Source organism: Dasypus novemcinctus, chromosome 8 (assembly GCF_030445035.2).
Source record: "Dasypus novemcinctus isolate mDasNov1 chromosome 8, mDasNov1.1.hap2, whole genome shotgun sequence".
NCBI classification, from domain to species: domain Eukaryota; kingdom Metazoa; phylum Chordata; class Mammalia; order Cingulata; family Dasypodidae; genus Dasypus; species Dasypus novemcinctus.
The window spans coordinates 88,516,607-88,533,823 of NC_080680.1; the positions used below are offsets into that span (position 1 = coordinate 88,516,607).

Consider the following 17,217-nt stretch of genomic DNA (forward strand, 5'->3'; position numbering starts at 1 on the left):
AGAAAGCTTGATTTCAATCATTACTAGAGTAGAGTTTAACTCAAGAAAATTCCAGGTCACAGAGGGGGGAGAGAGAGGCTAGAAAGTAGCTGTCACACAAAAAACGTTGTCAGATCCTCAACAAAACTATATAAATCAAATAGAGGTTTAGATCTTGCTGATTATGTTCATGTATTCCCTTACCTATCCATGATTTTTTTTTTACTCCTGTCACAGTTTTTTTGGTGACATTCCTTATTGAAACCTTAGAAGGTCAGAATTTACATTAATTTTTCTATTACTGATATGCACCTTTTTTGTGGGTTACACAAGTTTTCCTTTTAACAGTGACTATGTTGTTTCCTTTGTGTGATCAACATCAAGTATTTAATTTTTTTTAAAGATTTATTTCTCTCCCCTCCCCACCCCACCCCCGCACCAGTTGTCTGTTCTCTGTGTCTATTTGCTGAGTTGTCTTCTTTGTCCGCTTCTGCTGTTGTCAGTGGCATGGGAATCTGTGTTTCTTTTTGTTGCGTCATCTTGTGTCAGCTCTCCGAGTGGGATAGCTCTCCACGTGGGTGGCGCCATTCTTAGGCAGGCTGTACTTTCTTTCACGCTGGGCAGCTCTCTACGGGGAGCACTCCACGTGCATGGGGCTCCCCTACATGGGGAACCAACCTGCGTGGCACAACACTCCTTGCGTGCATCAGCACTGTGCATGGGCCAGCTCCACATGGGTCAAGGAGGTCTGGGGTTTGAACCACGGACCTCCCATGTGGTAGACAGACACCCTAACCACTGGGCCAAGTCCGCTTCCCGACATCAAGTATTTTAATCTAACATAGTTGCCAAAGTCCTCTAGCTGAAATAACCCAGATTATTTTTTATTTTAATTGTCAAGAGAAGAAAGCAGAGTAAATCAACAGAGAAAAAATAATCTGGAAAAATTCAGATTTGGACTCTAAGGCACAAAGACATCACCTGGACATTAATTGCTTTGTCAAAATCTTCATGTTTTTTGATCAGAGCCTCCACACTGTCCAGTGAATCTCCTTTGTCTTCAGTATTCAGGAAGGCCTCCCGGGCAGCCATCCAATTCTCAGCCTGCTCACAGTCCCGATGAAACAGCTAAGGAAGAAGAGAGGCAGGTGAAAAGATAGAGGCTTTGTCAGTGAAATATCTGGTCAGAACTCTGTAGCAAACAGAAAGCTACTGTAGAGAACACAGATACCTGCAATTCAAGGCACTGATCCAACATCATCCTGCGCTGAACCCAGGCCTTTTCCAGATCTGCACGTTCCTGATCTAGAATATCCAATTTCTCTTTGATCTCTGGACTGGCGTAGTGCCCATGAGCCAACAGCTGTTGCCCAAACTGCTCAAATGCCTGGAAAGTGCCAGCCCTGGCATCAATTTCTGTCCGGTGTTCCTGCCAAGAGGAGGGAAGGGATTAAATAACAGGCAGTAGGTGCCCACTCAGCCACAGACTCACAACAAAGAGTGGGGTGGTGAGGCCTTCCACAGCCCAGCAGAGTAGCCACATTTCTGCTACTCAGCAGACGTATCCACCCACCTGGTGTCGCTCTAGCAAAGCTTCAGCTCCGGTGACATCTTTGGCTAGCTCGTCTGAGGACACCAACCCCCGTATTCCATTGATCCAAGACATGAGGTCCCTGAAAACCAGATACACAAATGAATAGCTATTATATTATCTGGCAAGCAGGACTTCTGCTCAGGAAAAGAGAACCACATAATTCTTTCCTCAGGTTATTTTGGGTTAATCTAATCCAGGGGTTCCTGAACTTTTTTGTTCCATGGACCCCTCTGCCAGTCAGGTGAGAACCACGAAACCCTTCTCAAAATGCAGCAGCAGATATTTTTACGATACTCAATAACAGCATGTCTTTAAGTTTTATGATTATTCAAAATTACATTTTACAATTTTCCCATAATTTCAATACCTGATAACCTAACATGGTTCAACATCTATTCAAACAGTCATTTTCAGAAACATTTAGAAGTTTGCGTTTTCCCACAGCATCACAAAACAATCTCTGCCATCCTTACTAAGTCCACATTATACTGTGTATTATTTAATAACTATATCACACCTGTACCAACATGTCTCCACAAGAATAATGTACTTTTTAAAATTTTCAATTCAAGCTCACAGACCCCCTGAAATCTTCCACAGATCCTGTCTGGTGAAGAATCCCTGATCTAATGGTGCTAAGTCTCTGAGCAGTCTCTTTTCTTCATGTTGAAATATTGAGAAAAAAAAAATTTCTTAGAGGAAAAATGAATAGCTTTATAACTAACATCTTTTTTTACCCTACAGAATAACAAGCTTTAACAGAGGTGATAATCTATGGTTAAGTTTTCTACAGTTTCATATGAAAAAGTCTCTCATTAGGATTAAGCCTTATAATGAAGTCTGAGCACTGCAAAGACAGATACAGGATATTATATATCCTGCCATAACCTACAGAATGGAGTGGGAGAGAATGTAAACTGCAATATAAACTATAATCCATGCTGTGTAGCAGTGCTCCAAAATCTGTTCGTCAATTGCAACTAATGTACCACAGTCATGTAAGAAGTTGTTAATGTGGGGAAAAGTGGATGGTGTGGGGAGTGGGGCATATGGAAATCCCTAATATTTTTTTATGTAACATTCTGTATAATCTAAGTATCTTTTAAAAATAAATAAATATATTTTTAAGAAAAGTCTGAGGCCTGTGCATACATTTAGTCCAGCTTTTACAGATGTATACACACAAGATTAAAAAATATATGTGTAAGGTCACATGTATTTTTCATTTGATATATACAGAATAGGCAAATTTAAAGAGATGGGCAGTAGATTAGTGGTTACAGGGGGTGAGGGGTAGAAGAGAATGGGGAGTGATTATTGAATAGGTATATGGTATTCTTCTGGGGTGATCAAAGTTTCAAAACAAGAGAGGTGGTGGTTACACAACATTGTGAATGCTCTTATGCCACTAAATTTGTATGCTTTATTATACAAAGGAAATGTCTGTTTTAAATGGGTACGTATTAAACAAGATATAATTGTAATACAAATTCAGTGGAAAGCTATGTTAAAAAATCTGATCTGTACTAGATCACAGGACACTGTACAAGATAACTGGCCTAGACTCCTCAAAAATGTCAGTGTTGTGAAAGACCATAAACAAATAAAAGAGGGAGGAGGGGTACTGTTCTAAATTATAGGAAACCAAAGAGACAAGACTCCCAAACGAAATGCATAATCCTTGATTGGATCCTGGATAAAAAAAAATAAGTCCTGGCTAAAATATCTATTTTAGACAACTGGAAAAAATTGAATATGGGCTTAAAATATTATTGAATTAATGTTAGATTTCTTGGGTGTGATAATAGAAACTTAATTATGGAGAACATCCTTGTTCTTAGGAGAGGTATAAAGTATTTAGGGATAAAGTGTCATGGATCCTTAACTTACTTTCATGTGGTTCAGAAAAGTAAAAGTACATATTTATAGCCAAAGTGAATGTCACAAAAAGTTAACTGGCGATGACAGGGGCAAAGGGCAGGGGAATGGGGTGTTCACTATTATCATAATAACTTGTCTGTTGTCTTTAAATTCTTCTCAATAAAAAAAGTTGGCAGAAAAGACTGAGGCATCTCTATATTCATTAAGTAAAAAAAATCAAAGAAAAAAATACATTACATGGTGGGGACAGGGGGAGATATACGTATGTATGAACATGTGCTTGGATAGGGAAGAGTGCTAAAATTTTTTACTTTCTGGTATTCAGCATTGTTTGCATACATTTACATTGTTTTTATTATGTAAAGAAGGCATGCTCAATTATTGAAAAGAAGATTCTATGCTCAGAGCTCTGAGCTAATACTTTGTGTTTATACCGGAAATCACTAAGGAAACGCTGCAGGTCATGGGAGTCACCCAGCTTGGCTTTGCGTTGGTCTGCACGTTTTCCCAGGCTGTTCCAGGCCTGGTTTAACTCAGTGCATTTTTCCTGTAGGTCCTCTGCAGACTCAGGATGGGACTGGATCAGGCGCTCTGCTGTTTCTCCAAGGGAATTTACCTATCAGAAGAGGATGGTAAGAAAGCAAGAAAAAAAAGGGCAGGAAATGGATGTGGCTTAACCAACTAAGCTCCTATCTACCATATAGGAGGTCCAGGGTTTGATGCCCAGGGCCTCCTGGTGAGGGTGAGCTGGCCCACGCAGAAATGCAGCCCCATGTAGGAGTGCCACCCTGTGTAGGAATACCATCCCGTGTGGGAAAGCCGCCCTGCGCACAAGTGCTGGCTGACGCAGAGAGCTGGGGCAGCAAGATGACACAACAAGAGACACAGAGGAGAGAAAACAAGAAGCTGTAGCAGAACAGGGAAGCTGAGGTAGTAGAGAGAGTATTGCCTCTCTCCTACTCTGGAAGGTCTCAGGATTGGTTCTGGGAGCTGCCTAATGAGAACAAAAGCAGACACAGAACACACAGTGAATGGACACAGCTGACAATGGGGGGAATGGGTGTGTGTGTGTAAATAAAATAAATCTAAACAAACAAACAAAAAGAAATAAGGAGAATTCTGTTCTGCACAATGTAAGACTTTGCACTGGACAAAAATTAAAGATGATTTCACATCCTCTCACCTTGTCACCAAGAGCAGCAAGGTCTCTCTCAAAGCCCTCGTGCTTACGCTGCAGGGCTTGAACACTGGCCAGATCATGGCCATAATTGTCTGTGTTTAGAGCCTGATTCTTCTCTTCAATCCATTCTTTGGTTTCATCAGCATCTCTATATGAGAGGCATATTCGAGTTAACAAATGAGAAGTATAGTTCTCTTGATTACAGGATAAGCACAGGAACATAATTTACTTAGCTGGCATTTGTACATTTGTCAGTGGCTATCACCAGAAGCTCTAAAAACCTAGAGAATACACATGCATTCAACTGAGCAGTAGTTTTCAAGAACCCATCCTGTGTCAGAGATGGATGGTTCTAGGTGCTAGAGAACAAATATCAATAAGATCCAGCTATTATTGAGAGATTTCAGTCAGCAAATTTGGAGACTGGCTGGTATAAACCCAACAATCACCTGTTACTCCCTTTCCCAGCCTTGAGCTGGGCCCCTCACCTGTGGAATCTCTGTACTTCATGGGCACTGCCCAAGAGCTGGCTTCGCTCCTCAGCCAGCTGCTGTAGGGACCGCCAACGCTCATTTAGCTCCTGCAGGAGGACAACAAAGTATCAATTCTGTTACTGCAACCCTTCTTCTGCCATGCCCACACTTGTCTTTGGGAAAAAGACCAAGGACTGATGGCCTAACTTGAAAAGAAATGTTTGGGCACATATAATTTTCTGTTAACAACCTTCCGAGTTGAATAAATTACTATGCAACTACAGCAAAAATCCAAAGTCAGAACCAAGCCAAAGCTAGCTATGGCCTGGACACCTACAAACACCTGCCCTAGGAATTGCCTTTGAAGCAGGAGCACAGCTGACTTGTTCTCACTCTCAACATCTAACTTGATGCCAGGAATGTAGCAACTGCTTCATAAACAACTGAATGGATAAACTCCGAAGAGTCTATTCCTCCAAACACTTAACACAGCTGCATCATCCAGCCCTGGTAGGCCTAAAAAAACCCACAAAATAACAAAAGCTGGATTGCTATAGGACATTGTGCTGGAGCAGGCAAATTAAAGTTCAGAAAGAGAAAGAGTGGGGTCAAACCTCTCCTGTGAGGAGACAAGGAAGGTATTCTCTACTTTCTTCAGAATATGCTCCTTACATATCTCAGCCTACTGGAAACCAAAGGGAAGGCAAACTTTACTGTTATGAATTATTTTCAAATTGGGAAATGTAACGATAAAGAAAAATAGAGGATCCAAGGTATTAAAAATAAATAAATATTTCACACCAATACAAAGAGTTGGTGGAGGGGTGATGTATGAGACCCTTGTGTGATGTTATTTATGTTTATTTTGTACGTTTGCAATCTTTACTATACATTTATTGTTGGTGTGTGTTCATGTATGAATGACATACTTCAATAAAAAAAAGTGGGGGGGGAAAAATAACAGAGACTCCTTCCCTAAGTTTAGAAGATGCCAATACCTACACAAAAGCATTTATAGCTTAGAATTGTCAAACTCTTGACCAAGAAAGCCAACCAAACCTCCTTGCTTCCACAAAGTGTGTTGATATTTGTCTGGGATACTCGAACCCTAGAAGAGTCAGAAGTACCACAGCTCACACAACTAAATAGGACAAGAGCTCCACTACAGAAGGGAAGGAGGGTGGTAAAGAAAACCAGGGGCAACTGGTCATTGTTTCTTACCTTGATGGAATTAAAGGTGGCCACGGAGTGAACCATCAGACGAGCAGACTATGTAGGGAAGAGGAAAGCAGAAGAGCAAAACTAATCAAGTGTTAGCCAATAAAAAGAAACGTGAGATGCAAGTGCCACTAATTAGGTCCCAATTGTCAGCCAAAATTATCTTATAGGCTACTGTGTCAAAATTCTGAGAGGAGCATTAATAAAAGAGTTGACCGCTAGAAAGTCATGAAAAAACTTGGACATGCACATTAGACCCAGATCAGCAATTAATTTTACCTAATGAATAGTGAAAAGCAATGGTAAAAGTCAAAATTATAACAGGTGGGATGGACAGAAAAAAAACAACTCAGACTAATGGTGTGTCATTTTTTCTTGTCCATACCACAAGGAGAACACTTCAGAAAACACAGTTTAGCAAATACGTGTGGTTGAGATTATTTATTTAAACAGAGCAAGGGCATTAATAATTGATTTCATTTCTAATTATGGTTACTGGGTTGCTATTCATCTTAACAGCAACCCTTAGAATTAAAGATCAAATGCCGTACCAGACAAAAAAGAAAGTAAAGCAGCAAACTGGCTTTCTTCTCAACAATGTAGTTATCCTTCTTAAAAATCAAATGTCCCTAGGAGCTTAGTGCCCACCCAGTTTTATATGAAACTCCTCTTGGCATACATTATAATGCCCACAATACTTCATGTATGTAAAGAAAATGAGAGGCTAAGCTTGGCTGCAAGGAAGTTAAGCTCATGGGATGTTCCTATGAAATCCGCAAGTGACATTTTCAGCCAGTAAAAAGTGTATTCATAGTTCATAAGGCAGAAACCACTGTCAACAATCCTTTTCATAAATAGGAAGTATTTGTATTTATAAAGACATCTAAAATAAATTTCTGAAAGAATACTTAATGTTATCAGTAAACTCCTCTGGGAGATCTGATAAAGATGTTGCCCTCTCATAACACTCATGGTCTTATTTTGCTGTATGAGAAAAATTAAGAAAGAGAAAAGGGGAGAAAATTGAATGAAAGGAAAAATGATTTCACCCTGAATTTGAAGCCCTTCTTATTCAATGAGCAGGGGAGTCAAGCAAAGTGGAGTGTAAGAGGCCAAAAGAAACAGACCCCTTTTAGCCTCAGTTATCAAGTCAAGTCAGATGACTGAGTAGGTAAAATGTATCAATTTAGGTGAACTGTTGCTATCTCTGGTGTACGGTTTCTTTATTTTTGTTTACATTTTCTTTGCATTTCAGGAAGATAAGACTTTTACAAAATAAAAATCTAACTTGCCTATAATTGAAATGATACATTCCTAAGGGCTGGCCCAAGAGGGATGCCAGAATTGAGACTTAAGCAAGTATCTCCTTAATCATAGCTATAAACAGGGAAGGGAAGGGGGAAGGGAAGGGGAGAAAGAAAGAAAAACAAATTTCTTTAAACTTCCTATCAGAGTTGCTGGTCAAACAACACACCTAGATTTGTTTATATTAATTTCTACTACTGATGGTAAACATCTCTTGTTCCTCTCTTTATGTCTCTCCCCTGTCTTCTATAAAGCTTTTCTCAGGCTACAGGAGAAAGTGGTTGGAAGACTGAATGGAAAGTATACTGACACTAACCTCCTTTATACCCCCAATCAATTTCTTGTTTGTGTCATGTACTTTTGGAAAGCAATCCTGCTGGTGGGACCACACCAGACTCTGCAGCTCCATCCCTCCACTCCCCCCAACCCCCTTCACCCAATACAGCTAAATGCCATCTAATCCTACTGAGCATTTAAATGTCAACACTTTGCTTCTGTACACTTGGCATTGCATTTCAAAAGATAATAGATGCAAAGAATATCACACCAGAATCAGAAAGCCCCAAAATGATCAAAAGCTTAAGAAAAGCCTGAAATTCTCAGAGAAAGGTATACGAACAAAGAACATAAAATATTTTTAGGCTCCTGCAAAATCTTTGGAAACAAGGTGCTAAGGAGTCCTTACCTTCCATGGCGAGGCTGTCTTAGAATCACTTTCATCCTATTCAAAGAAAGAGGAGTTCAGCAACCATTTAATGGACCACAAAATTATACAATAACCTCAACCACTCTTTTTAATAGCCTTATTATTTCCCTAGGGGGCATTCACAGATAAATAAACCAGAACAAGATTTTTCCACCATAATTTACAGCTTTTAAGTAGCTAATAGCAGAGAGAGTTTACACAAAAAAAAAAAAAAAAAGGGAAAATTTCAATTTTTTATTGCACTAGAAGAATTGGAGAGAATGAGGAAATTTAATAATAAAATGACCAACTTTTCTTTATGTCATACTCACAGAAGTCTTTCAAAGAGGCTAATAAAAACAAACCCAAATGCTTTATTGAGGAAGAGTTTTAGAAAAATGAAGAGAGAAACTTTTTTGGACTTTTGGAGAATGGCAAATGGAAACTCATTTCCAATTTTTTTTTTCCACAGGCTTTCGCATTTTGATAAAAGGCATTTCTGAAGTTCCAGAACAGAAATTTGTAAGAGGCTCTTTGACTTTATATTCTTCCCAAGATCGAATCCTCATGTTTAAGTTCCACATGGAGTAGTTGGGACTTACCCTGGGCATCATGCCATACACCTCCTACAAGGAGAGAGGGACACCAGTTTTATAATTAGAGGAAACATTCAAAAATATTCTCTCAGAAATACTAATTACTCTCAAATCTGGAGATAAAGAAGAGTTACTTTAAAAAAGCATATAGAAATGCAGCCCAGCTGGCCAGAAAAGCTTTTTAAAGTCTACTCTCTACAAAAAAGGCCAGGATTTATAGTAAAACCTTTTATTTACTTAAGGAACTCCAGTGTATTATTAGTTTAGGGTTACACAAATATTAAACCACTTTCACAATACGCATGAATTAAGGAGAAGATAGGAGCTATTTCCCTCCCCTGTTTGGAAGGTAAGGGTTATTGGCTCAAGGAAGCTAAACAAAATGGCTGAGGTCTAGGTCTAATAAGGGCCCTGACCTATACCTTATAGAGGTATGAAGGACACAGGAAAGAACGAACACAAGAAAGAAAGAACAGGTTGCTTCCTTAAAAGCTTTGATCCAAGACTGAGATACCCACCTGTTGTTGGACTGCCTGCACTTCCTCTGCCATTAGACCTTCAGACTCCAGGTCTTCAGAAACCTTGTTAATGTCCTTCAACCGTGACTCATTGGCCTTCAGATCCTTTAAAGCAAAAACCATAATAACTAAAACTCACAAGAGAAAGTCTAAAGAGAAGGAGGGTAACAGATGTTCATAAACTACTGCCTGAACCTATCTATTTTTGTTCATTAGGTAACCTATGAGTTGGTTTTTCTACTCTTATAGTAACCTAAATCAGGAATTTGTGATTGTCACCATCAAGGCAGAAAATAATAGAATACTGTCTCAAATTTACTTAACTGTAATTAATGAACCATTATACTCGTTGAATGGAGATATTTTTTAAAACTTTTTTTTTGGGGAGGAGGAAACAATGTTTTAAAATATGAAATTTTAATGCCTATCCACTATGGGGAGAAAAGCTACACTTTAATTAGTTATAAGGATACTTTAAAAGTGATAAACAGATAAACAAAACATGGCCTATCCACACATCAAAATATTCAGCCATAAAATGGAATGACGTTCTGATACATCCTGATACATTCATACAACATGGATGAATACTGAAAATATTAAGCTAAGTGAAAGAAGCCAGTCACAAAAGGTAACATTATATGAAATATCCAGAATTGTTAATCCACAGATTAGTGGTTGCCAGAGACTGGGGGGAGGTGGGAATGGAAAGTGACTGCTTAATGGGTATGGGGTTTCCGATTTTGTTTTGTTTTTTTGTTTTATTTTTTATTTTATTTTTTTTGGGGGGGGGGGTCCCTTTTGAGGTGATTAAAATGTTTTGGACCTAGAGAGAGATGATGGTTGTTGCACACTATTGTGAATGTACAAAATGCTATTGAATTATACACTTTAAAATGGTCAGTTTTATGTGAATTTTGACCCCAATTTAAAAAAAAGAATTCTTTTATACATTTTAATATTTTAGGTTTAGAAACATTCTTAAAATAACATGTAAAGAAAACTGCATCTCTTTCCTGTGAAACTAAACTGGCCCAAGAAAAGTCTGATTAGGATTATTTAAAAATAGCTACACAAGGGAAGTAGATGTGGCTCAAGTGACTGGGCTACCTACCCTCTACCATATGGGAGGTCCAGGGACCAATTCCCCAGGCCTCCTGGTGAAGGCGAGCTGGCCCATGCAGAAGTTCTGGAGCAGCAAGATGAAAACAAGAGAGACACAGAAAAGACACAATAAGAGACACAGCAGATCAGTGAGCTGAGGTGGTGCAAGAGATTGAGCACATCTCTCCGACTCCGGAAAGTCCCAGGATTGGTTCCGGTGCCACCAAAAGAAAGGACAAGCAGACACAGACGAACACACAGCAAATGGACACAGAGAACAGACAACGAAAGGGGGGGGGATTAAAAACAGTAGCTACACAGGTTGTGGGTGTGGCTCAGTGGTTGAGTGCCTGCTTCCCATGTACAAGTAAGGTCCCAGGTTCAATGCCCAGTATGGTACCTCCTTTAAAAAAAAAAAGCTACAAAGGCCCTGTCATGGTCAAGATTGGGAAGCGAGACGTTTCAGGACTCCATACCCCCAACAAAAGCTTTCAACAACCAGCAACGACTGGCAAAACTATCTTTAATAAAGCTCCAGAAAACAGCTGAAAGAGTGCAGTAACAGGGAGAGCACCGAATGAAGAAAAAAGTCAACTTAAAAGAGGTAGGATCTTGTGGCACCCTGGGTGGCCTCTTCCCTACCCCTCACTGGCTTGGCATGGAGCTGGCCTGGGCTTCCAGTCTGGATCCCTGGTTCTGGTTCCAGAGAGCAAAGTAACCTTCATACACACACCTCAAAAGCTGAGGAACTTGCTGTCCTGGAACTTGACCTATGCATATAGAAGTTGGTTTACAGAGTTCTTCCACAGAATGCTATGGGACAGCGGTCAAGGGGCTACCTGGGGCAAGTGACTGTTGCCTGGGACTATGAGGAAACTGTTTCTTTGGGATGAGGGAACACTTGTATCCAGGTAAACAGGGGAATTCCTATGACCAAATGTACAGGCCAGGACAAGGGAAATGCATAGAAAGTACCAAGGAAGCCCATATACTTTGGCCTGGAGCTATTCACGAAGCTTACTGTATAGATAAGTTCTGAAAAAGAGCCTTGCATGGGTCAATCTGCAAAGAGTGGGAAAGGTGTTTTCTCTTGTTCCTCTTTTTTTTAATTTAAAAAAGTTTATTAGTTTTTATTAGTTCCTGGCATTCAAGGAAAGCTCTATTATAACACAAACTGTATAGAAGTTTAAGGAATACATGCCTCAGAGTCTAAATTCCAGCAATGACAATAATATATCAAACTGTCATGTTTCAGTAAAAGATTAGAATCTCAATAGAGGTTTCCACATCTACTATGAAAAGGAACCAGAGTGGAAAACCAAGTAACAAATTAAAAATTCCCTAGAGTGATTCAATAGCGGCTTGGAGCTGGCAGAATAAACAATCAGAGAACTTAAAGACAAGACAACTGAAATCATTCAATCTGAGGAGTGGAAGGAAATAAGAATAAAGAAAAGTAAACAGAGCCTGAGGAACTTGTGGGACAAACATACCACTATACACACAGTGAGATTCCCAGAAGAAAGAAGGAAAGAAGAGAGAATTAAAAAAAAAAGAAATTTAACCAAAAACATGAGTACAACACATCCAAGATACTCAACAAACCCCAAACAGGATAAACCCCAACAGACCCTTACTGAGTGGTATTATAATCAAACTGTCAAATGCCAACGATAAAAAAGAGACTCCTGAAGACCAGAAGAGAGAAGCAATGTTAATTAAATGCTGCTTTCTTACCGGAAACCATGGAGGCAGGAAGGCAATGGGATGTGCTTAAGGTGATTATATATGTGAATATCTTTGTTCACAGGAAATGTACATGAAAGTATGTGCTCAAAGAATATGATGCATGCAACCTGCTGTCAAATGTTCAGGGATAGAAAGATACAGCAAAGGTGACAAAATGTTAAAATTGGTAGATCTGGGTATCTGAAGGTGTTGGAGTATGTTGGAGTTCTTTCTACTGGATTTGTATTATTTTTGCAGCTATCCTGCAAGTTTAAAATTATTTCAAAACAAAGTTAAAAAAATAGCAACACAGGTGGTGGAATATAATCTATGTTATTTTCACACCAGTAATCTGTGGTGGAAAAAAAGAACCAAGTCTTTAAATGACTTTTTAGCACAGCCCCAAGACTTCAGACTTCTCCTACCTTCTGGAAGTCATCAAACTTCTTCTGGAGCACCTCAACCTGCTCCAGGTCTGCACCGACCTCCTCACTCATCAAAGCCGCTTCCTTCTCATTGATCCACTGCTGTAGTTCATTTGCTTCACGGAACAACATAAACTTCTTACAACTCTTCTCTAACATGCCTTTACGCTTCTCACCCAATTCCAGCAGAGAATGGTACCTGATTTAATTCAAGAGGGTGACAAAAAAGGGAAAACAAAACAGTTAGTTTCCTACAGGTGATAATTATGGCTAACCACCAATTATCTCCAAGATGTGGCTCCAAGGCTAGGAGTTTGTACTGATGATGCTCTTGTGACAAAGTGTCAGAATGCACATGAAGATGAAGAACACCTAAGTATCCACACCACAGCCCCAGAACAAGCATATGCTGTACTGTTCACAACTGAGTGGCTAGAGTAGACAGGCACACTCATCCCCCAGCCAATTTTTCAATTATAATATCACAAACATATATGACTGAAATGAGGTGTTTAGCACAATAACACAGGGCTCATGCAATTACAGTTGAGAGATGAGTGCAATTTGCCGGGCATAATGTGTACATAGATTTTTCCTCTTCTAATTCTCTAAGAGCTCCAGGCTGAGAGGGGGAGGGAAAAATAAACTGAGCTTTCAAATAGATACAGGAGGTTTGTAGATCTGGATCAGTAGGCAATCTCTGAAATAATGCTTACTTCTCAGAAATTTTTGGCAACTTCAGAAGGAAAATCAGGTAGGGTATAGAGTACCTGTACCATTTTATCCAAAGATTTCTTAAGAATCAAACAATGTTTTAACCTTTTGGAAATAAAATACAAAAGGTGGCATTGCTACTATATTTGGGGACATGAAAACGTCAAACTCAATAAAACTAAGTTAAAAGTTAAAGCAAGCAAACAAACTTAGAATCACCACCAAATCTAAGCTTCCTAAACCAAAAAAAAACAAGGAGGGGAACGGATGTAGCCCAAGTGATTGAGCACCAGCCTCCCAAGGTCCCGGGTTCAATCCCTAGCCCTGGTACCTCAAAAAAAAATTTAAAGAAAAAAGCACATGAGTTACCACTATTAGAGCTCTCTTTAAGGGAAAAATTTAATTTTCTTTCTTCTAAGGAATACTTTAGAATCAGCCTTCAGGTTTGCTGCTGATAGTGGCTGGTCCATCATGAAGAACCAATAAGAGGGGAAACAACAATCTGAACACATAGCAGCACATGGAAGCAACCAACGAGATAAGCAAGTCATCAAGTACACGGCTTCACCAAAACCTCTTCCCTTGTGAGCGCAAGCTGCTGTACAGAAACACATTTCCTCCCACCACCTCTTCTTTTCTGGATGAACAAACTGCCTTCAAGAGAAGCAGCAAAGGGAGGATGGACAAGTATAGCAACAGATAAGGGTGCTCAGCAAGGCTTTCAGCCTACTCACAGTTCTTCCACCTGTTTCATACGCAGAGATACACTGCCGGCCTCCTTAGTTATGCGTGTCCTGCACAGAGGGGCACAGCAAAAGCATGCACAAATTAGTGGGATTAATCCACATGAATGAAAAGTGGCAGCTCCAACTAGTGCCGTGATAGTGGGATGCTTTAAGTGGGGAAAATTAAGGAGTCATTCAAAAGCTATTAGAAACAGGCCAGGCCATGAATGAAATTAGTTAAGAAATAGGAAAATGAAGAGGATTAGTCCACTTTTATTTTCCTGAGAAATCTGTCATACTTAAGGGAATAGATTTTCCTGAACTGGAAACACTGGTAATTTCACAAAGCCAAGGTCAGAGAATAAATAACTCCTAAATAAAATAAAATTTTACTGAGAGCTAACAAGTAATTTTGGCCATGTAATACTTAGTCCACTTTTTTGCTCTCACATTGATGACTCAGGCCACTGGTAAGAATACCAACCGACACCTTTCATTCTTGTTTCAATAGCAAGGGAAAGAGACTGTGTCCAAGTAACTCTGATCCCTTTTTCGGGCATCACCAGGGCCAGACAACTTCAATTACTCTCAACCCTAGCAGGAATGGAGTTTCTGGATATTTCCCAAGTGTCCAAACCTGGTGATTTCATCAGTGGCATAAAAGATATGCCACAAAGGAGGAACACAGGTCAACACGGGGACTAGCTATAGGAAAGAGGACAGAGCCATTTCATTAAAATAAATTCCATTCTCAGAACACAAAACTACGGTACAAGAGAGAGAGGGTCCCTGAGCAGTGTTTGAAAAGGGGGAGAACTGTAGGGGTATGGAACCTCTAAAAATCCAATTCCAGAAAGCATCTCAAACCAGAGGATGAAAGTTAAGGCTGGAATGATTAGAAAAATGTTGTTTAGGAAGAGAAACCCATGAACTCAGGGGATTTAAAAAAAAGGAAATAAGACATTAGGGATTTTAGGTTAAAACAGGGACTTTTGTAGGTTAAAAATTCCTTGGGGAAAGCAGGAAGAATTATGTCTTCCGAGTGTAGCTGGGCACCAGAAGAACATTCACTCCAAAAGCCTCAGGACACTCTGTCTTAACCTAGAGCGCACGTATGATGCAGATTAAGTCTCTGGTAATATTGGATCTTTGTAATCTGACTATACCGCCCTTACTGGTTGTCAATTTGCTCCTGCCGCAGTGCTATACTGCCTTGCTCCTCTAGAAGATTCTCCCGGGATGCTGACTGGGCGGGGTCCAATTTCTTCACGTATGCGGCTGGCACAAAACCCTGACGATCATTCACTTCAACTTTCCACCAGTCCTAAAAAATAAAAAATAAAAAAAAGGAAAAAGGTGGTAGTGAGAGTTGTGTTTCTCCCATTCTCCCACAGAAAGGGAGAATCCAAGGAGTGTTGTGTACACAAAAGAGAGCTCTAATCATTTTAGGAGGATTCCATTACAGTGTCAAAGTCACTCTGCCCAAGGACTGAAACTGTGGGTCCTGTCTTTTCATGACCTGCCAAGCATGGAGATAGGCACAAGTAAAGCCACAATGACATTGAAACATGAAGGACATACTTCTCTTTGCTTAGACACTCTAGAACTGTGCTGTTTGATACTGTACCCACTATCCAAATTTGGCTATTGAAATTTAATTAAAATAAAATAAAAAATTCAGTTCCTTAGTTGCACTAGCCACATTTCAAGTGTTTAATAATCACATGTGGGGAATAGCTACTGTACCACCAGCACAGCCATATAACATTTCTATCACCACACTAAGTTTTATTGGACAATGGTGCTCTCAAATAAATTAGATTCAGGACAACCAGGTGGGCTTGGATTTAAATAAGAGTTAGGAAAAAGATACAAATCCATTTTCTAAATGTCTGATAAATTAGGGTAGATTGTGGCTATGGGAATAAGGAGGCTCTCAACAATGGCTGATAACATTTCTCTAGCCTTAACCAAGACGGAAGGTAGCATCCTTTGGAATTAGGCAGATATATGGAATATCATCCACTTCACTTCCAAGCCACTGTCACTCCCTGTGTCGGGGGGGGGGGGGGGGGAAGAAATAAAATAAATATTAAAAAAAAAAAGAAAGAATTCCACCTGAAGGTGCTCAATCATGAAAAAAGCAACCCTTCAGAGTATGGGTCTCTATACTACTTACAGGTATTCAAGAATACAAAGCTGGGAAGTGGACTTGGCCCAGTGGTTAGGACGTCCGTCTACCACATGGGAGGGCCACGGTTCAAACCCGGGCCTCCCTGACCCGTGTGGAGCTGGCCCATGCGCGCCAAGGAGTGCCATGTCATGCAGGGGTGTCCCTGCGTAGGGGAGCCCCATGTGCAAGGAGTGCACCCCTTAAGGAGAGCCGCCCAGCGTGAAAGAAAGTGCAGCCTGCTCAAGAATGGCGCCACACACACGGAGAGCTGACACAACAAGATGACGCAACAAAAAGAGACACAGATTCCCGTGCCTCTGACAACAACAGAAGTAGACAAAGAACACCCAGCAAATAGACACAGAGAAAAGACAACTGGGGCGGGGGGGAGAAGGGAAGAGAAATAAATAAATAAATCTTAAAAAAAAAACAAAAACAAAGTTATTACCTTCCTGAACATATGTAGTATAAGACAAAACTATACTAAATGAAAGATTCTGAACAGAATATTCTTACTTCTTCAAATTCTAAATCAGCCCGATTTAGGGAGACAAAAGCACCCAAAGATACCCAACTGAGGAAACTTGGTAGTCCTGACAGAAACACACACACAACCACTTTCTATGCCTTGCCTTATTGGTGCTGTTGAGTAAGGTGAGAATATCTCCTTTTTTCATGGTGACCTCTCGAGGACTCTTCTCCTGATAGTCATAGAGAGCTAAGACTAGCTCCTTCCCAGTCTCATCATCCATGGGGGCCACTTGTTGCTAAATAGCCAAGAGAAAGGCACACATGGTTAAGTCCGCAACAGATCCCAACCTCAATGGCTGTATCAAATTTACCAAATATGCTATTATGAGTTCTTAGCTGAAGCAATCAATAAAACTGACTAAAGAACTTTAGCTGCTTGATACCTTTA

At 40.0% G+C, this 17,217-nt stretch overlaps 1 protein-coding gene across 15 annotated transcripts in view; it reads right to left on the bottom strand.

The window, feature by feature from the left end:
• Window positions 1–17,217, bottom strand: part of SPTAN1 (spectrin alpha, non-erythrocytic 1) — a 66,438-nt gene that overhangs the window by 21,203 nt on the left and 28,018 nt on the right. For 6 of the 15 annotated variants that reach the window (XM_058302298.2, XM_004476444.5, XM_058302295.2 and 3 more), the window contains exons 21-34: window positions 16,931–17,065; window positions 15,301–15,449; window positions 14,135–14,194; window positions 12,687–12,885; window positions 9,430–9,534; window positions 8,918–8,941; window positions 8,316–8,351; window positions 6,329–6,376; window positions 5,123–5,214; window positions 4,638–4,782; window positions 3,889–4,070; window positions 1,553–1,652; window positions 1,211–1,408; window positions 961–1,107 (exon numbers count right to left, since the gene is read on the bottom strand). In XM_058302298.2, coding sequence (XP_058158281.1) covers window positions 961–1,107; window positions 1,211–1,408; window positions 1,553–1,652; window positions 3,889–4,070; window positions 4,638–4,782; window positions 5,123–5,214; window positions 6,329–6,376; window positions 8,316–8,351; window positions 8,918–8,941; window positions 9,430–9,534; window positions 12,687–12,885; window positions 14,135–14,194; window positions 15,301–15,449; window positions 16,931–17,065 — 1,620 coding nt within the window. The remainder of the gene's footprint in view (window positions 1–960; window positions 1,108–1,210; window positions 1,409–1,552; window positions 1,653–3,888; window positions 4,071–4,637; window positions 4,783–5,122; window positions 5,215–6,328; window positions 6,377–8,315; window positions 8,352–8,917; window positions 8,942–9,429; window positions 9,535–12,686; window positions 12,886–14,134; window positions 14,195–15,300; window positions 15,450–16,930; window positions 17,066–17,217) is intronic. The other 9 variants (XM_004476447.5, XM_058302301.2, XM_058302297.2 and 6 more) reach the window with 3 other exon arrangements.